The 21,786-nt window shown below is 39.6% G+C and overlaps 1 protein-coding gene across 1 annotated transcript; it reads left to right on the forward strand.

Moving 5' to 3' along the window:
• The first annotated feature begins 1,781 nt into the window (after positions 1-1,781).
• Positions 1,782-11,603, forward strand: LOC140240749 (deoxyhypusine synthase-like). The gene is made up of 10 exons (XM_072320515.1): positions 1,782-1,818; positions 3,667-3,874; positions 4,581-4,748; positions 6,102-6,320; positions 7,246-7,332; positions 8,394-8,499; positions 9,481-9,584; positions 10,072-10,197; positions 11,180-11,325; positions 11,516-11,603. Exons 2-9 carry the CDS (start codon positions 3,683-3,685, stop codon positions 11,303-11,305), a joined length of 1,128 nt encoding a protein of 375 aa, XP_072176616.1. The 5' UTR covers positions 1,782-1,818; positions 3,667-3,682; the 3' UTR covers positions 11,306-11,325; positions 11,516-11,603.
• The last annotated feature ends 10,183 nt before the right edge of the window (positions 11,604-21,786 follow it).

Raw genomic sequence — 21,786 nt, forward strand, 5'->3', positions numbered from 1 at the left:
CAATGTTTGTCAATACTACAGTCGGTTTCGCGTACAAACCTCGCGGACAATTTCGCGAGATGTTGTTTTCGGGAGTTTGACTGAGGCTATCATAAGTGCACTAATGCCTGTCAATTCGAGATATTTTCGCGTGTTGTTAAATTCGCGATCCTACAGTGATTCGCGAAAATAATATATTGCTTGTTGTATTGTAAAATGGTGTCATTTCCCCGTGTACTTCACGATGATTCTTCTTCATCTTCATCTTCATCATACCAGCATCATCATCATCACCACCACCATCATCATCATCACGACATTCGACAGTCATGTTTACCATAAATAGAAACAACATAGTGAAGATGATGATGAAAATTATAACAACATTATATAAAGTAATGAACATATAAAATCTCTTATTGATAAAAATGTGTAAAGTAGCCATCTAAATCACTGTAACTTTTCTTTCGTTGTTTTTTTTTTATTTGCACCTTATGTAAATTGGGAACTGAGCACTTCACTTCCTTTTCGACACACACTCACTTTCATCTGCAAGGGTTTTCAGGAGTGGAGGAGGAAGAGGAAGAAAAAGAAGAAGAAAAAGAAAAAGAGCAAGAATATTAAAGATATTGTGTGTCTCTTACTCTCCCCCTTTATCTCTCTCTCTCTCTCTCTCTCTCTCATTATTATCATCATTATTATTATGTGTCCCGCTGAAAAAAAAAAATATTCTTAGTGATGATAAACTCGCAAATTCAGAAAATGATTTTGTGTGGAGGCCGCATGCAGGCCCTTGGTATTAGCATCTACTAGGCCTACCCTTGTGAAGCAGTGACAAGATTCAGACCACTAACTTTCATTCATTCATTCACTAACTTTACAGGGATCGTGTAGTTTTGGTTGAGACCTAACTTCTTGTTTTAGCTTCTTTTTTTTTTCTTTTTTTTTTGGGTGAGATAATGAGAAACCTTTTATGAAATCTGAAAGAACATGTAACTTTGTTTTAGATGTCTCAGCCATTCCCAAACAGATTTTCATCAAATAAAGTTTGAATTCCTCTTAGAATAGTATTCTTTGTACTATCACACTGTGTTTCACAAGTGGTTTCTTGGTATCTCACAAAAAGTTAAAAGCCCAATCTTCATCTCTACCAATACTATTCCATCCCTTTAACATATTCCAATTCTATGCTTCAAAAATCTTGCCAGAAGAAATGCCCGACAGAGCAATACTCGTGATATGTCAAGGTCCTATACCTTGAACCACATAAATTCCAGATACAGAAACAAATTCATCAGAAACTTGGGGAGGTTGGGGAGGGGGAAGGTACACCTCAAAAAAAAAATGTAAATCGAAATACATCAGCAAAGCGAAGTGTGATTGCATAGGCCTAGTCAAGCTGATGGAACTGATGACGGCATGCAGGTATTTTTTTTTTTTGGGGGGGGGGTGTGATTTGATGAAACTCCCGACGATCTGTTTTGTAGATTTTGCTGGTTTTTATCATGGTGAACCTGAACAAGATTCAACATCAAGATGTGATACGTGTGTGGCTCATGGTGAAGATAAAGAGATTTTCATCTTCGTGAGATGGGCCTGTTATTCTCTCAGTTCCCCCGCCCGAGGGAGGCTTTCTGGGGGTTTTCCTCTCACCTCCAGACTGAGGGCAGAGAATTCCCCCATCACACGTAGGCCTACCCGTGTACTGGCCGCAGTTTTTAGAGCGGACCGGTCCGCAGTATAAGTAAGCGCGAGCCGAGCCTAAACACGTGCATGCCACACACGTACGTACAGGCTCAGGGGCTCAACAGTGCTGAACTAGACACACTTGTTGTTGGGGTAAGGATTGCAAATTTCTCGAGTTTGTTAAAGAGATTGTGGCTTGCTGTTTGAGCATTGTAATTTCCATTTGACATCGAATCAGTGAATGACTCAAAGTGCTGATCTGCGGAGCAGTTTAGACAGGATATTTTTCTCATCACTTTCGAAGCTTGACGACGGAGAGCAAAGTTCAGTCCCATATATCTTATTTTGTGTTGGGCTTTTTTTTTTTCGTTGTAAATTATTCATGAATCAAAACTCGACTCACTGCGACCAGCCCGCGAACGCGAAACAGAAGCGTGCGTTTATAACTGTGTTTATATTAAACTCGTATGAATGATATGAAAGTGGATGTCAAGAACTATCGCCTGTGAAAACTTTTGTCTTTATTTCATGTATCGATGGTGCATCTAGTCAGTGATGAAATCAATTGTATTGGAAGTATAAATATCATTAAATTGTCCTGGTTAAACCCAACATATTCCAGTCTTCCACGTACCCACAAGTGCCAACTTCCACTTTTAGTAAGTGTTTGATTTTCATGTAATTTACAAACTTTGATATTTTTTATTGCACTTTAAAAGAGCAATGAAGAAGAAGAATTAAATATGGTCTACAATTGTAGATCTGTAGATGATCTTTGGTGTAATTAGAATCTGTAAATTGATAGTGTTTGCAATTAATGCTGTCTTCATGATATTGAAATATAACAAGGTCAAGGAGATGGCTAGTAACTGATCAGTGGGAATGCTGGGGGATGATTGTTCCAATCCTTCTGGGATTCATTTAAGAGTACATTATATATCTATTGTTGTGTGAAAATTATTTGCTTCAGAATGGTCTCATAGCTTTAGTCAAGTATTGTGCAGCTTAATGTTTCCAGGTTAGCATGCCTGTACAGTGATGAGGCGATCGTTAACGGCCCGTTAACGATCGGCCATTAAATTAATTTGACCATTAACGCCGTCCAAAATTCAGCCATCGGTTTAATACATGTATTAAAACCTATGTACCGGTATGCTTTTTGTGTGTGGTCGAGTTTTGGCTTGGGAGGTCGAACCTTCCTTCAGGTTTTTCATACTTGTATCCATACTCTAACAAGACTTGATGTAAAAAAAAAATTTGGTTTTTTTTTTTGTTTTGTTTTTTACCTAAGAAGTTGTTTTATCTTAAATATGATTAATTTAATGTTATTTTAATTATCATTTGAAAGATGGGTGCTAATTAAACTATCGTATCCATGTAGATATCTCAAATTCCACAAAGCAAAAGTTTCAGAGGATCCACATTGTTTACACTTCACAACAGAGGAGCTTCATATGGACTCTATGTCCTAACATATGTGTTTCTGTGCATAGCAATGGATGCCCAGGAGAAATCTTGTGACTCTGAAAGCAAGCCAACTCCAAGAAAGAGAACGAGGTGAATGTAACATTTTGAATGTTTTTCTGACATTGAAATTGGTAAAGCACATGACACTCTTTGCCCTAAACTATTGGAATACAGCACAGGCATGCATTTCATTCTCAAGAGTGCAAGTAATCTAGTATGTCATATCCATATTATACACAGTAAAAAGTCACTAAGAAGTGTGCAGCCCCAGTGCTTTTAACACTAAACTGAGAATCCTTCAAAGAACTGAGCTCTATGCACACAATACACATATTTCTATTCTTCCACCTTCCACGTAAGAATACTTGGTGTAATATCACATAGTCATTCCTGCATGGATTATATAAGTCAATTTGTGCATTTAGTATGAAATATGAAAGTCATGTATGAAAGTCATTTTCAATTGTGTGGCTGACATATGTTATATGAATTAGGTTTAACCTCATATATGTCATCCAAAATTCAAATTTTCAGGCAACTAGATGAAGAAATGGCCGAACCACCAAATGTAGCCACCTCTGCTGTCTTGGTCCAGAGCGCAGAAATGCCGGTGGATGCAGTGAAGGTCAAAGGTTATGACTTCAATGAAGGCATCAACTACCACAAGCTGATGCAATCATATGGCACCAGTGGCTTCCAGGCTACAAATCTCTGGAAGGCGATAGAAGAGATAAACAAAATGGTTTGTAAACATGCTTTTGTGTTTTGAGGTACCAGAATGATATGAGGTAGTAGAATGTGTGTGTGAATGATGTCCATAAAAAACATTGAGTCCTTCTACACAATACCTGTAGAACGTTAATCATTATTTGTTTCACTCTAATTTGACTTTGTCTTTCTGAGGATATGAAGTCACAGACATAGATTTGTGAACACAGCCTTAACGAAATATCTGGAACATTTTCAGCTCGGTACAATGACTTTTGAAGTGAAATAGTCCAGACATATGAAAAATAGGGAGGATATCTATTATAGTTGAATGAAATATGGCTCTTGTACATAAACTCTCTCCTTCTCTCTGTCAGTGATGTATTTACATGTATGTACAGTCGTCTCAAGCCTGGTATATTACTGGTACGCTGTTTTGATTTGTTTTGTTTTTTGTTTTTTGTTTAGTTCATAACGTATACCTGGTGCTTTATAGTGACATTTGTATGTCCATGTTACTGTTTTATCTATTCATATCATTGCCATTGGTGACCTGCTTCTCTATTGTATTATTTCATGATAACATTTGCTATTTGCAACCTGCTTGTATCAAAATTCAATACCATTTGAGATTGTGGGCCCTTATAGGGTTAATATATGAACATATTCTCATACTACTTGAAGCCCTTCAAACTAGTCTTCAGGGCAGGAGATGTTTTCCCTATGTTGTTGTGCGATAGATTGCCAAGAAGAAGGAACCATTGGACGAGGAGGAAGTGGCCAAGGGTACAGAATTGAACCCTTGCGGACGGGTCAAGACCAACTGCACCATATTTCTGGGCTTCACATCCAACCTGATATCTTCCGGCCTACGGGAGGTTCTCAGGTTTCTCGCAGAACACAACTTGGTGAGTTACTGTCTGGGCAGTTTATTCTGAATTACAGCCTTCTAAAGGTCCAGTTTACCTTTGGGAGTAGAGATTTCAAAAATTTTCAAGACATCACATTTGATGCATATGTGTAGGTCTGTTGTGTCATAAAACATCCTACCATATAAAATTTTTGCAATAAAGCCTAAAATACGAGGAGATATCAGTGTTTTTCTTAATAAACCGTAACTGTAGACGATTTAATCCAGAAACATTTTTATTATAACTATTGTTCACATTTTGTGTTTTTAACAACACTTAACATTGATTATACAGATTCAGATTTTTACAGTGGTTGTTTCTAGCCCTAACTCACATTTTAGAACTATTTTGAAGCACTAATGTTTGTTTTTTGTTTCATCTGCAAATGGTAAATTATGCCTTTAAGACCCTGATTGGTCATGAATTTCGTGACTGTAAGTAAAGGAAGACATGAACAAAGTTTTAGTGTGTTTGCTTAATTCAAACAATATGAAATTAATTTCAATGCAGTGCTTTGTGTGAAACATTTTAATCACATTACTTCCAGACATAACATGAAAATAGAATGCTCCTCCATCCCACCAATCATTTTATCGTTTAGCAACTTCTGGTCTGTGAGAGTTAAGAGTTTAATCAGATTTTAGGTTATTTTACTCTGCCCAAAAACCACTTTTCAGACTTTTTGGCAATTCAAATTCATTGAAATGTTCACAGTTTAATTCACTTCAGACATTTTTTTCCACATGTTTCAGATTTTTTCTGTTTTTTTTATATTGATATGAAAATAATAGAGAATGGGGTTCTCAGATGTTTGTTTATTGATTACCTTGGCATTTCCAACATCCTGTTTAAGCCTAGTGATTGTGCTGTTGCTTAGCATGTAGTTGGTGACAATCTGGATTTTTTTGGGTTTTTTTTTTGTTTTTTTTTCTGGAATGAAGTTTAAATCTTGATAGATTTCACAGATCAAGCATCCACTTTTTATTACATGGTAAGCACAGCAAAATCTTCCAGTATTTTGGACTATGATCCCCCCCCCCCCACAAAAAAGAAAAAAATCCTTAATGTACACATTATTTAAGTGTTCTTACAGGAAGTTTGTAGTAATAACTAGGGCTGCACACTAACTCATTTTTTTCTACTCGTCCGACCTTTCTGTCGGACCAGGGTTAGGTATACAGTTTGTCCATTTTGTGCTGGTCCATTCCTTAAAAATGTACTGGTCCGACAGTGATTTTTACTGGTCAGGGACTGTCGGACCAGTGCCAGTGTGCAGCGTTGTAATAATGTAGATTGTAGGTCAAGACATGAGGTCTGAATGTGAGAGAACCTTTCCAATTTGATCCCCAGGTGGACTGTATCGTCTCCTCGGCCGGCGGCATCGAGGAGGACTTCATCAAGTGCCTCGGCAGCACCTACCTCGGGGATTTCTCCCTCAGGGGTCGCGACCTCCGCCAGAAGGGCATCAATCGGATCGGCAACCTGCTGGTCCCCAACGACAACTACTGCAAGTTTGAGGACTGGCTCATGCCCATTCTGGACCAGATGCTGATAGAGCAGAACACCCAGGTAGGAGTCTTGTTGAAACCAACCTTATCGCATGGTGCTTTAACTCACAGACTATAACCCATTTCTGAGACGCGAAATGTAGTCGGGGGGCAAAGGCCATTGTCACCATATCCAACAGTGAGAAACTGATTTGGAGTTATCACTTTGCATTGTGATTTGCTTTGAAATGTGGCTACTGAGGAAAAAATCTAGTCTATGGTCTTGTCCTCTGAGCTGCAACAACTCAGGGGGGTATTTCATGAAGCAATTTGTCAGATATATATATATATATTTTTTTTCTGCAACTTATCATAAGCTACTGAAATCCTTGCATCTGATTGGCAGAGAGCAAATTTTTCAAAAAAAAAAAGTATCCAACAAAACGCTTCATGAAAAGCCCCACAGAACTACTCTTTGGGATTTCTGTAGAAGTTGTCAGAAGGGAGTCTTTGGATGTGGTTGAGACCAAGACTTACACTTCATGTACAGACTGTACAGCAATAAGCATTCTATCTTTCTTCACCTCTTTTAAGCTTCTAAAGTGGACTTTTTATCAGTGCGTGATGGGGTATCATTTAGCATTTATGGTCCACTGTTTATAAAATGACAGAGCTGACATTTGGCCCCTAGATATGCACTGCCTGCAGGAAACCAACACATACTTCTGGTATGATGATAAAGATATGAAATTGTCACCAAGATTGTAAGTCTCTCAATTTCCTTTTTGTTCTTTTTGATATCAACATAATTATTCTGGGCCCATGCACAACTGTCATATATTGTTTTTCATTTTGATTGTTTTCCAGTTTTTCACTATTTAGCTGTTAACTTTAAGTGACTACGTTAATGGTAGCTACTCCTGTGTATTTTATTGGTTATTCATTCCTTCATAGGCTTGAGGGTTGGAATAAAAAAGACATTAACATCTTTGCTCCTTCCTTTGCAGGACATCAACTGGACTCCATCCAAGATGATTGCAAGACTGGGAAAAGAGATCAATGACCCCAGCTCTGTGTATTACTGGGCATACAAGGTACGATGACAAAAGGTTGTAAGTGCCTATTGCAGGTTGCGCAAAGTATGAGGACAAAATGTGTGTTTGTTTGTTTCATTTTTCCATCGAGAAGATGGCTGGATAGCCCATATTCAGCTGCACTAGCTTGTCTTACTTGGATTCCAGTTGGATGTGAGGTGGAATGTGAGGTGGGACCACTTCACCAGGTTATGCACCCTGCTCTTTGCGATGAATGAATGAAGCGGAACCTTTTACATGCAGGAGTTGTGACTCTCTCACACATGGAACCTCCATTTTATGTGCTGTCCAAGGGACAGACTGTTTTTTGCCTCTTACTAGAGGGGACATATGATTATACACAACATTGCTCAGTGAGACTTTGGAATTGAACCTGGGTTCTTTGGATCTAGAGGTAGAGGTGTTCACCGCCCTTTGTTACAGTATACAGTGGACTCCTGTTATAACGAAGCCCTCGGAACCGGCAGGTTTCTTTTGTTATATCGAAATTTCGTTATAACCAATCAAATAAACAACAAAAATACTTAGTGTGGACAACCTGAATTTTTACTTCGTTGTAACCGAAATTTCATCATAACCCTGTTAGTTATTACGGGAGTGCACTGTATGCAGTATCCATAACGGGTGCTGTCATTGATGGAAAAGTTAGCACGCAGCTTTATGCTGCCATCTATTGTGATAGAAGGTATTATCTCTAACAAAAAAAAATTCACCAAGGCCGTACCGTAAAATGCCATGTTTGTGTCCTATTTTCTATGTTATGTCATGCACTTTCCTTTTTTAAGTTGGTCATTGCACAGAATGTTTGTTTTAGTTGCTGTACAATCGTCTTCTTTGCTCAGAATGTGGTTTTGCACAAAAACAAATATAAATACTTTGATGTGAACCTGCTCTATTCAATGATCCAGCAACTGACATAGGAAAGTAATATCATCCATGCCTCACATTCAAATTTAGTATACTGCATACTCTTTTCTTGTCTTACTCTTTTTTATTATTATAATTTGTCAAATTGCCCACTTTATTCTTTCTGTTTTTGTTCTTCTTCTCCTTATCCTTAGAATAACATTCCTGTGTTTAGCCCAGCCCTCACAGATGGATCTTTGGGGGACATCTTGTACTTCCATTCCTACAAAAACCCGGGCCTCAAATTGGACATTATTGAGGGTTAGTTTTCCATGTTAGTGTATAAGCTATAATTTTTGTGTGCAGATATTTTCGCGAATGAGCAGGTCACAAACACTTTCGCGAGATGTTGTTTTCACGAATTGACACCGAGGCTATTGTAAGAGAACTATTAGCCTAGTGCATGGCGACATTCTTGCGTGTTGTTAAATTCACGCGGTTCAATAGTGATTCGCAAAAATTTGTGAAAAATAAACCCTGGCAAAAATAACAGCTTATACAGTATTTTCTCCTTGCTGGCTGTTAGGAAATTCCCCACAATATTCACCTTACTCCTGGTATTTTTTACTCACAACCTTTCATCTAAAACGTGCATAAATTTTGCCATAAACCTTACCTTCATTTTTCCTATCCTTTCCTCGTCATCCTTCCTAAGTCTGTGGACCCCAGAGTAGTTACTGCTGATTACACAATACAGGTCATGTGCCTTGTACACGTGCTTGCCTGATCTGTTACCAGCACCGCTGGGCTCTGTAGAGAGAGCGCAGTCAGTTTTATTAGTAGGGAAATTCCATCCTGATATCTTGTTACTTTGTATGAAAAAAAAAAAAAAAAGTATATTTGTGAAAATTTTTGGAAAAAACATGGACACTGAAAAAAAAAGTTAAGAATTGTGGAAGCTAAGAGAGAAAGACAAATTGTCAACTCAGTAAAGTAGGTGTTAAGCAGCTCTTAAATTGTGTTGTGCACAAAATTGTATTTTAAATTTTTCTCATATATGTGGGCACAGACAAAATTTTTTGCTGAGGAGGACAATCAAAAATATATGACTCTTATTAGAACAGGTTTAAAGAACAGGCCTGAAGAAAATGTTTCTCCGGAGCAAAGTAAAAATTGGTAAACTTGTGTGTACAAACCAATAGGTCAGTTGACACATATGCCGCACAGAGTTGCCAATTTGTCTGACTCTCCAAACATTTACAGTTCTACGTTTCTGTTCTGTTGCTCATATTCGCCTCCCAGATGTACGGAGGATGAACAGTCAGGCGGTGTTTGCAGCACACACTGGTATGATCATACTAGGAGGAGGCCTAATCAAACACCATATATGTAATGCCAACCTGATGGTGAGTGTTTCTCCTCTTCTTCGAACAGTACAGCAGTTTGGTTTCCAAATCATTGCTCTTTCATTGGAAAACTTACTCCCCTCCCATATTGCCAGACAGCATTTGAAATTTGTGAGTTTTTCTAGTAAAAACAAATAACACTTTTTCATTGACTTTGCACCGATGCGACCAGAATCAAAGTTTCAGCAAAATGAATCAGTGGCACTAATCAAAAAAATTTGCTGTCTTGTGAATGATTTCTTGCCTTTTCTTATATTTTTATTGTTGTTGACTGAATCATTTCTTTCATGCACAAGAACCTTCTGACTATGCGACTTCAGTTCACAAATTAGCGTGGACTTGAGATGCAATATGAATGTAAACAAATATGTATTGGAACATTTGGTTCTACTCCTGAAAGGCTTTAACTGTGAATAAGATGTATGGAGTTTTGACGCTTCTGTTGTAACACATACACATGAATCAATCACTGTGGTTCATTCTACAGAGAAATGGTGCAGACTTCAGCGTCTTTCTCAACACGGGACAAGAGTTTGATGGCTGCGACTCGGGGGCCAGACCCGATGAGGCGATCTCTTGGGGCAAGATCAAGATGACGGCGAGCCCAGTCAAGGTAAGAATTTGAGGTGGAACACCAGTCTATAGGAACATACATCTATAGAAACTATGCATAATGCTTACCCAATAATCATGGACAGCTTTAGTGTGAAGATAAGGCATGAATATGCATGATATCTTTCTTACCATGACTTTTGTCCTGTCTAAAAAAAAAAAAAAAAAAAAAAAAAAAATGCAAGGAGTTCAATATACAGCCCATGTACAGATCTGATTTGGCAAGTGCTCAGTTTTTGCATGTTTTTGTTTTGTTTGTTTCGTTTTTTTCAAGAAATGTGGCCTCATAAAAGGAGGTCTTTGTGATATTTCTGTGTTTGTTGTATGATGTATGCTAATAAAGGCTGTGTGAGCAATTTTATGGAAATAAGGATATATACAGGCATCTCCTGTTATAGGGAAGTCCTTTGGACTGGCAGTTTTCTTTTTGTTATATCGAAATATTATTATAACTTAAGGTAATTTTACACCATAGACATTAGTGATAATAATTTTACAATCTGAATTTTTGCTTTGTTTTGACAAAGTTTTGTTAAAACCATGTTCATCATAATGGGTGCGCCTTGTATTTCTTAATATTCTACTATCTGGCATTGATAATAGCTTCATCTAATTTAGGCATATTTTCTTTAATAATGATAAAAAGCTTGCGTTGATTCTTCTTACTTCTTGTTCTTATTCAAGACAGAGAGCAACTGTTTTTCAATCAAACATAATAATGATAGTGATGACAATGATTATAGAAATACTAATGGTGATGATTGTAACAGCAATGGTAATGATGATGATAATAATGAAATAATGACAATATCAACAATAATGACAATTACCAATAGTAAAAACAACAATAACTTGGTGTTTTTGTTCCCCTTCCAACTTTGTGATTGGCCTCGCTATCTGAACAATTCCTACATGACAAGACCAGCATCATAGGTTTTTCACAGAGCATCCTCTCTCTACATGTCTTTCTCTTCATAACTAAGGTGTACGGGGAGGCCACTCTGCTGTTTCCACTGATCGTCGCGGAGACGTTTGCTCGCAGTGTTCACCCAGTGAAGGAGGAGGAGAAAGAGGACGCACATCAGCGGATTTCAAAGGAGAGCAGTTGATAATGCAGAGATGCCAACTAGTATGTCCTCACAATATGATATTTTCTTTATCAAAGTTAAGAAAGAATCCTTGTGACATGAAATATAATTTTAACATGCTTAATATGTGCAAGTTCCACAATTTTAAGGCAAAATCAATTCCCCCCCCCCCCTTTCAAATACATACTGTCATATATCTTTTGCTATGCATCCATGTTTTGTGATTCACAGAGGTTGGCAATCCTGCTTGTAATGCGACGTTTCAGGCAAGGGATCTGAGAAAAGATTGCAACATCAGAGAAACCCTCATCTTTTGAGCGTCATGATCTCCAAGAAGGCTAGCAGCTGTAGTGATCACACTTTGCAGTCAGACTGGAGGTGAAGCTGATGCGGAGAAGTTGTGAATCATCTTGCATTAATGCCCCCTTGATGGTCTACCCAGATCATGCTGCTACAAATGGCATCATGAACACGACACGCTGGACATATTCTCAACCTTCCGGAATGGTGCTTTTACGTATCGTATGTGTATCATGATCAGTTTGCACTTAATTTATAATGGATGGTGAATATTTCCCTCAAATGTCTTTGAGTGACCCGATACGTACCATTTTGGATGCGTCTCTGGATGAGCTTGTATATACAATAGCACAGCAAGGCATGATGTGCTTGTGATTCAGCAGAGTAGGAGTGTCATATGCCAGCATTCCGTGCAAAAGTTTCTTGTCATGTCATTTGTCTTGACAGCAAATTAGGTATAATGAAGAGAAATGCGAAAAGGGAAACATTTTTCTCATATTCTGGACATTTTTTGCCCATAGAATAGCCAATGTGAAAAGAATCTGACTGATTGCACTCATTTTGTGGCAAGATGTGAGCCATCTGTAACAAGAAAACAGACAAATCAAAACAAAATCTGCTGTTAGAAGTGACAGTAAGCTGACCTTTTTCTCTTCATGGGAATTGCAAATATTTTCACCTAACACATATAAGATAAACAAAAACCCACATCTTAGGAATAGGGGCAGAATATATCATCCAACATGTATTTGTATTGATACTGAGTGTCATTTTGTTTTGTCACTCCAAATGCATTTTACTTATTTTACACTGCTGTGCAATATATAGAACACACAGCCATTTGCATAATAGTATATGCAGTGACACATACATTGTATATTGATGATTTAATTCTAATCATGGGTATTATATATCATTGCACTCAATCCCAAAATATGGTAAATAATTTTTTTTTCTCGTTTTATATATTGAAAAATGTTTATAATGAAGTCCTCTGGAATGGCAGATTTCTTTCTTTATACCAATATTTTGCTATAGCTGAAAAAAATTATAGAAATATATATCTAGACAATAATTTTGGAACCTGAATTTTTACTTTGTTGTAATGAGATTTCTGTTTTAACTGTGTTCATTTTAATAGGAGTGCACTGTACCACAAACATTTATCTTATTTATGGCACATTGAGTCTTCTGTCTTATTTTAACCGCCAGCATCATTGTGTTATGACTTTCATGTCTACAATGTTCAAGTCAATTTGACAACATATTTTTCAGAGCTACCAAACATCCCATATATTCTGCAGGAGGCTCCCTAATCAAAACCTAGGGTATCATCATAAATGACTTTCTTGCATGATCCCGCATGTGTTATGTCATTTGGAATAAATTAGCTCTAATACTCTGTTCTTGTCAATATGGATTCCTTCCAGGTAATATGGGTGCTCTCTTTATGCCTCTGTCTTGAAGGCATTCTGTTTTCAGGTTATGCGTCCATCCTTCCATCTGTAATTAATTTTGTGGATGATTAACATCAGCACTGTGTGAGATGTCCAACCAAAACTTGGCATATGCATGTATGGGTGGACAAAGTTGTGCCTATCAACTTTTGGGCACACACACTCAAAGTCAAAGGTCAAGGTTGAATGTAACTGCGACCAGCAGCCCCAACGCGTAGCGTAATGGGGCTGCGCACTGTAGCATTCAGGATCATGACAGGGGTAGTATCGCGGATAAATGTCAACTTAAAATCAAACAATTTCTTCAATTTGAAGACTTACAGGTGAAGTTGAAGTGTTGACAACAGGTAACGTGTAACGTTTGGTTCTGCCGATAGTCCCTTTCTGTTCGAATTGATGACTTAATGTTACTCGGTAGAGAGGAACCTGGGAGAACTACACTGAATTGACGGCCAGCGCATGCACACACAGACATCTTATCCGGTCAATGGATTTGAAATTTGTGCGCATGTGATGTCATGTTACATAACAAACATGTAAGTGATTACTTCTCATAAACAAAACAAAAGCAAAAACAAAAGCATCCTGCCTATCAAAGTACATTTATAAAAAAATTTAACTTCTGGAAATGCAAAATACCTTTTTAGTGTCTATAAATGTATGTGGAATATCCTTATTTGTTTTACCATCGCAATTGCTTTAAATGGAATGTTTGAACTTCAATCATCTATACTGACCATCCTTTGAGTTCAACAGAAAAACTTCCTTCCTCGTTACTCCCATTACTGTGTACAGTAATGAGCATTTCATTTAATGACACTATCAAACAAAGGCTGATGCTTCAGCTTTCAATCTCCACGTTTATTTCCGTTTACATCTGTACATAATTAAGAAGCATAAAACAATTACATTAAATAACATACAACATCTTAAGAAAGATATCTGTACAAGAAGCATCGTAAGGTCTTTGGCAAATCTTTCCATACTATTAAGTATCAAAACCTCAGCTTTTGGCACGAGAATAATTGTCCTCATTTATGAAGGAGCAGCTTACATGTACAACAAACTGTCTTCACACAATACCGACCCATATTTGCTGTTATAAAAAAAAAATACCACTATAAACATGTTGATCACAAAAGTACAAATACGATTACATTGTTTACTTTCAAATAAGTGGAATGGATCAAAAAGGGATAGTTTCACAGAGAAATAGAAATAGTTCAGAATAGTACAATAGATAGCGACAGGTATAGGAGGAAGACAGATTAATTATTAGATAGAGATAGTTGGAAATGGAAATAAAGAAGGGGAAAGTACTTAGATATGGATAGAGGAGAGGGAAACGGAACTGACCAGTGTAAAACGTTAATGTAACACATATAATAAAGCATGTTATATCCAAGTTTGCACTCACTGAACTGCAATTTAGGTCAAGCCGAGCATTAGCAGTGAAATCTATAATGTCTTTCTTTTTCTTTTTCTTTTTACACACATGTTGCCACTGTTACACTTATCGACAACAACAAAAATCATGCTAGGTTTTTGTTCACAAAACCTCATCGGCTCAGCATTTACACAGCAAATTACTTCTTTCTAATTATCTTTTAGCAAACCTTCATTGCAGTTCACTGAGTTGTTCCAGTTAGATGGGACGACCTTAGTGTATGTCTCAATGTGGTCAGTTTGCCTGACTAGTCAACCACCGATAAAATAACGGGTGGTAGTCTTCTCTACCACGGACGCGATAGTTGTTTGAGACTGCTGTGTTCCCACTGGTGTGCTGTCAGAATTTTTCCCGTTGTTGAGAGCAGGGGTGTCCACTTGGTTGGTTGAGTCTGCTTCACTGCCTGAGTCAGATTCCATGTTGCGAAGTTGCTCCATCATTGACCGCAGTTTCCCACTGGATGGGGTCCTAGGGGCTGACGGGGCTGATGACGTTGACACACAGATAGGGGATGTCGCACGAATCGATGGGGCAGGCCCAGGGGAGTCGTCGATGGTGTCGATGTGTGGTGGGGCATTTATGTCGGCTTTCTGGATGGATTTGGTCGGTGGCGGTGCTGGGACGTTCGGTGGCTGCGGGGTTGGAGGGTGTTGTTTCCTTGTTGGTTGAGGCTGAGAGTAGAGGGGAGACCATGAGCGGGAACAAGAACGGGAACGGTAGTGGGGATGGTTGGAGGAAGCGCCTGGGTGGTTAGACTTTATGTGACGGTGCAGATTACCTGACTTAGACGCTTCATAGGGGCACAGTCTGCATTTGTACGATGACCCCCTCTGGATTCCATGATTCCGACGAAGATGAAAATTCAGACTTCATCGCTCAGTATATGAGTTTCCACATCGCCTGCAGACATGTCTCCTTCTGTCTCTCGCAGCATGAACGATGCGGTGACTTTCCATCCTGTTTACAAAATTAGGAGTAAACATGTACGGTAATATGGAATATTCAAGGCTTTCCATAATATTGTGGAGATCTATGTTGCTGCATTGGGTAACGCTTTTCTTGTGAGTTATGTGCCTCCAAGTCACTAGTTTGCTTTACATCGCGACTGCCTTTCCTAGCGATCTTGGTATTTACATTTTCTGCCTCAGTGTTTCGTGTAGGGCTACTTTGTGACGGTGCTGGATGGACAGGGGTGTTTGCATTCGATTGAACGACTTCAGGGGCATTGTCATGATGAGATGGGGCTGGTGGTAGAGAGATATCCTCTTCTGGTATGACAGTTGGCTGTTTGTAGTTCCATGCTTTTCAATCATCTCCACAATACGGCTTCAGTCGATCACAATGAGTGACAATTGGTTTTGCCCTTTCTGATGCTTGCACTCTGAAGGTTACGTCGGACAGCTGTGTCACGATGAGGTACGGACCCTTCCATCTGAGCTGTAGTTTTGGAGAGACGCCCTTTTTCTTGGAATGATCGTACAGCCACACAAACATTCCTTCCTTCAGTTCCGGGCTGGCTGTCTGCCGGTCATATTGTTTTTTCTGTCTGACTGCACTTTTCCCAGAAGTTTTGGCTGCAGCTGGGTACGCCTTTTGGAGGCGAGCCCTCAGATTTTCTGCAAAGTCACAGATGACTTCACCACTTTCTTCTAGTGCAGAGAGCATTGTCAAGTCTATGGGGATGTGAACTTCCCTGCCTAACATGAGCATATTTGGAGTCTCATGCGTAGATTCTTGAATAGTGCTTCGATATGCACTCATAGCGTAAGGCAGTTTCTCATCCTATTCTTTGCTGTGTTTGTCCTCCTCCAACATCAATGCAACAACATTTACCAAAGTTCGGTTGAACCTATCGACAAGGCGGTCTGATTTTGGATTATGGGCTGTTGTTCTTGATTTCTTGTTTCCAAGAAGTTGACAAGACTGTGCAAATACCTGTAACTCAAAATTGGACCCCTGGTCCGAATGCAGCTCATGGGGGACTCCAAACCGACAAATGAAATCCTCCACGAGTTTCCTGGCCATGGTTTTGGCTCTGGCGTTGGGGAGGGCATATGCTGCCATCCACTTCGTGTGGTACTCCCCAGCACTAAGTAAAAAAAATCAATTTGCATTCAGTTTGTACACACACAATGTTACGTAACTTCTGAACAGCGCCCCCGGCCATCACAAATTTGTTGTCAATCTGGGGGAATGTCTCCCGCATCCATTTTGTCGCCTGCATGTGCCTGTCGGAAATCAGAGTGCTAATGTTAACATTTCTGCTGTGCAGCAACCCCCTTTCCAATCCCTCCTTTTCCATGGTGTTGCTGTTCTTTACCCTGGCACTCTGGACAAGGGTAAAGTCATTAAAAAAACTAGACATGTCGCATGTCCATAGGATACGGATGCCCCTGCTGGATGTGATTAGTACGCACTTCTTAGTGACCTTTGACCTTGAATTCCAATCTAACCTGTATTTTAGTGTGTTGTACCTACACACCACAAATCATTAAAATGTCTCCAATGTCCATTCCATGCAAAGTGGTCCTGAGTCATAAAAATTAAATGTTATATTTCTTCACTAGAATGGATATTTTCTTGAAGTATGATATTCAGGGTACCAAGAAACAATAAAAACATTTTATTCATAAATGTATAATAAAATAGGGTTATTACCTGCGTCTCCAAAGAGGTACCTGCTGTCTCGCAAACATGGCATCACAAGGGAGCCCAGCTCCCTGGTTAGCCCACCAGTGTCAATGCCGGGCTCCCCCAGGAAGCTGACACTGATGCCAGCATTGGGTTGTATCAGTGCTGATGAAAAAGCCTTTACACAGTCGTGGAGGAGATGTGACCTCCTGACCCTAACTGGGTTTTTCCTTTCACTAGAAATGGTCTCCAGATAACAGTTGAAACTTTCAACCATTATGATGTCATCTCTGTATAACAAAGAAACCACATTCATTATTTGGTATTGCCTCTGTGATTTAACCATAACTAAGCCAGGGTATCAGTCCCTCTCATAAGCATACATGAACCAAGTTTGAAGTTGATCTGTCAAATGGTTGTTGAGTTAGTGAGAGAATGAACCATTTCTATGTACATAATGACCTCTATAACCTTTGAACTTTGACCTTGTGACCTTGTGACCCCAAATCTCATCAGTCCCTCCCATATGCATATGAGTCGACTCTAAAGCTGATCCAGCAAACAGAAAATTTATCACAAGATGAACAAGATGAATCCTTGACCGCGCGCGGTCGAAATTTATGCCTCCGTCATTGCCAGATCTGGGCCCCATTTCATAAAAAGTTGCTCTGATAACAACTCTTGCTGGAATGTCAACTTTCATTAGAGATTTCCTTGTGAGCGCTCTACCAGCTGCGTTTCTTTTCCGATCATCTTCAAATTTGGCATGAAGGTGTATTATGGTTAGACGAAGACGCCTATTGTTTTTGGTGATGGCGCCCTCGCTTGTTCCGTCTGTATACATGAAAAGGTAAATCCAATAGGGTCTGTTTGTGAGCGTTCTACTGGCTGCAGTTCTTCTTCGATCATCTGCAAACTTGGCATGAAGGTGTATTATGGTTAGACGAAGACACCTATTGTTTTTGGTGATGGCGCCCTCGCTTGTTCCGTCTTTATACATGAAAAGGTAAATAAAATAGGGTCTGCTTGTGAGCGCTCTACTGGCTGCAGTTCTTCTTCGATCATCTTCAAACTTGGCATGAAGGTGTATTATGGTTAGACAAAGACGCCTGTCGTTTTTGGTGATGGCGCCCTCGCTTGTTCCGTCTTTATACATGAAAAGGTAAATCCAATAGGGTCTGCTTGTGAGCGCTCTACTGGCTGCAGTTCTTCTTCGATCATCTTCAAACTTGGCATGAAGGTGTATTATGGTTAGACGAAGACGCCTATTGTTTTTTGGGTGATGGCACCCTCGCTTGTTCCGTCTTTATACATGAAAAGGTAAATCCAATAGGGTCTGTTTGTGAGCGCTCTACTGGCTGCAGTTCTTCTTCGATCATCTTCAAACTTGGCATGAAGGCGTATTATGATAAGACAAAGATGCCTATGGTTTTTGGTGATGGCGCCCTCGCTTGTTCCATTTTTATACATGAAAAGGTATATCCAATAGGGTCTGCTTGTGAGCGCTCTACTGGCTGCAGTTCTTCTTCGATCATTTTTTCGATCATTTTCAAACTTGGCATGAAGGTCTATTATGGTAAGACGAAGAGGCCTATTGTTTGTGGTGATGGCGCCCTCACTTGTTCCGTCTTTATACATGAAAAGGTAAAATCAATAGGGTCTGCTTGTGAGCACTTTACTGGCTGCAGTTCTTCGATCATCTTCAAACTTGGCATGAAGGTGTATTACGATAAGACGAAGAGGCCTATTTTTGGTGATGGCGCCCTCGCTTGTTCCGTCTTTATACATGAAAAGGTAAAATCAATAGGGTCTGCTTGTGAGCACTTTACTGGCTGCAGTTCTTCGATCATCTTCAAACTTGGCATGAAGGTGTATTACGATAAGACGAAGAGGCCTATTTTTGGTGATGGCGCCCTCGCTTGTTCCGTCTTTATACATGAAAAGGTAAAATCAATAGGGTCTGCTTGTGAGCACTTTACTGGCTGCAGTTCTTCGATCATCTTCAAACTTGGCATGAAGGTGTATTACGATAAGACGAAGAGGCCTATTTTTGGTGATGGCGCCCTCGCTTGTTCTGTCTCTATACATGAAAAGGTAAATTCAATAGGGTCTGTTTGTGAGCGCTCTACTGGCTGCAGTTCTTCAATCTTCAAATTTGGCATGAAGGTGTATTATGATAAGACGAAGAGGCCTATTTTTGGTGATGGCGCCCTCGCTTGTTCTGTCTCTATACATGAAAAGGTAAATTCAATAGGGTCTGTTTGTGAGCGCTCTACTGGCTGCAGTTCTTCAATCTTCAAATTTGGCATGAAGGTGTATTATGATAAGACAAAGATGCCTATGGTTTTTGGTGATGGCGCCCTCACTTGTTCCATCTTTATACATGAAAGGTAAATCCAGTAGGGTCTGCTTCTTGATGCTGTGGGTTCGGGGGATACATGTGCTCGGCTACGCGACCCGCCGAGCACAAAATTTCTAGTTTTCATGTATACCATGACATACTTGACCTTCACCGTTGACCTTGTGACTACCAAATCAAATTAGACTATTGTCCCTGCCATATAATACATGAGCCAAGCTCAAAGTTGAACCGTCACGGGGTTCTTAATATACGGCAGGAAAGAACCATTTTCATGTTTATAATAACCTCTATGACCTTTGACCATGAGATCCCAAAATATATTCAGATTATTGTCCTTCCCATATGAATACATGTATGTGCCAAGTTTGAAGTTGATCCGTTAAATGGTTATTGAGTGATCGTGAGAATGAACCATTTCTATGTATATAATGACCTCTATGCCCTTTGACCTTTGATCCTGAGACTCCAAATCTACTCAGGTCATTGTCCCTTCCATATGCATGAGTCAAATTTGAATTTGATCGGTCACATGGTTCTAAAGTTATCACGAGAATTGGCCATTTTCATGTATTTTTTTGAAGTCGGTGACCATGACCTTCAACCTCATGACCTCCAAATCTACTCACATCATTTTCCCTCCCATATGCATACATGAGCCAAGTTTGAAGTTGATCCATCAAACAGTTCTTACAGTTATCGCAAAAACGAAGACAGGACGGAAGGACAGACGGATGGCCCGAAAACATGATGCCTCTGGCACCCACCTTCATTGGGCGGAGGAATAAGAATAGGATGAATAGATGGATGTACAGACTGACAACCGAAAACATAATACTTCTGGCAACTGACTGCTTTGTAGTCCAGCGGCTAAGCCGACTAATTGTGCATTTTGGGTTAATGGAACCAAATTTCGGACACATGTAGATATATGTACATGTAATACAAACAAATTCAGAGGAGGGGGCATCTCAAAATCTGCCCATGGGGGCCGTGGGAGCCACTTTTTAAAAAAGTCACTTAGGGGCACTTTTTCTCTATACACCATCGAAAATGCACTGTACAAAGTAAATTTCTGTTGATATGACCTTAGTAACCCATATTTGAGTGTGCCAGGGCATAACTATTTTGAAAACATAATTTAGAGGCTCAATTTGGTAAAAGGGGCTATTTAAAAAAAAACTAGGAGGTCATGAGGTCGCTCCGCTCCCTCGCAGTGTCTCACGCCAAACTCTCATTCAAGGTTGGCAGCCCTGCTGTATGTAGCGGCAGATCTGTGTGGCTGGCACTACTCAGAGACTCTGACTCAGCGTCCATTTCCAATTTGTCATTTGCCGAGTTTTTCCATCGATCTCCCTCACCACCAAAGTGTCCAATTTATCACTCGTCACCAAATTGTCCTTATCATCACACAAAGACTGTAATGATGTAAATGGACACAAATTTATGAAATCCAAGAGTGCATCTGGCTCTTCAGAAGCCATATTTGGAAGACGCTTGCGCACTAATGTGCACATCGCTGATGCTGATGCGTTACACTTATGCGTGTGTACACTAGTCTGAGCTTCAGACTCCATATACTACATTCTTTTTCCCTAAAAAATTTGTAGTCCTTTACCTTGATTGTGATGGCTCAAGGCACTACCCAAATCTCTGATATTTCTACAGTAAATCAAGTGACTAGCTAGATTATGGCCATTGCATTTCCCCCCAAATAATATTCAATCATTCACATACTAGACTACCTCTTGATACAGTCTGTGGTCTTGAACCTTGCATGTCCTCATTCTCATCCTACAGCATTTCTATATGGGGCAGTCCTTCCCGAGATGTCCCGTTTTCTTGGAATTGAAGCATTTCATAGCCTGTTGGGGCTGTCCAGAAGGTATGCTTCCCTTCATTTGCATGGCCCGATTTACCTCATGCAAGGTATCTCGGAGTTGACTGATTTCAGTCTGCATCGTCTTTAGCGTAGGTGAGTCCTGGTCCAGTCTTTGCCCAGGATGCCTCAACCACCTCACTTTCATAAATTTTTGTCCTATCAAGAGTATAATCAGAGTCCTGGAAGACATTCAAGACCTCATCTCGCATATCAAGGAAGCTCCTGCCCTCAAATCTTCCTCAACTCCATTTGTACCTGCCTGTTATTGGTACACCCTTAATGAATCTCTCACATTGTCCTTCAATTGCGACAAAGTAGCTTTTTAACGTCCAGTTGCCACACCCATCATCCTGTTGTGAAGGCGTAATAATGCACTGCTAAAATCAGCAAGGGAATCCCCCTCTTATTATACTCTACCATGGAGTG

The sequence above is a fragment of the Diadema setosum genome, chromosome 17 (genome assembly GCF_964275005.1).
Source record: "Diadema setosum chromosome 17, eeDiaSeto1, whole genome shotgun sequence".
Taxonomy (NCBI): Eukaryota; Metazoa; Echinodermata; class Echinoidea; order Diadematoida; family Diadematidae; genus Diadema; species Diadema setosum.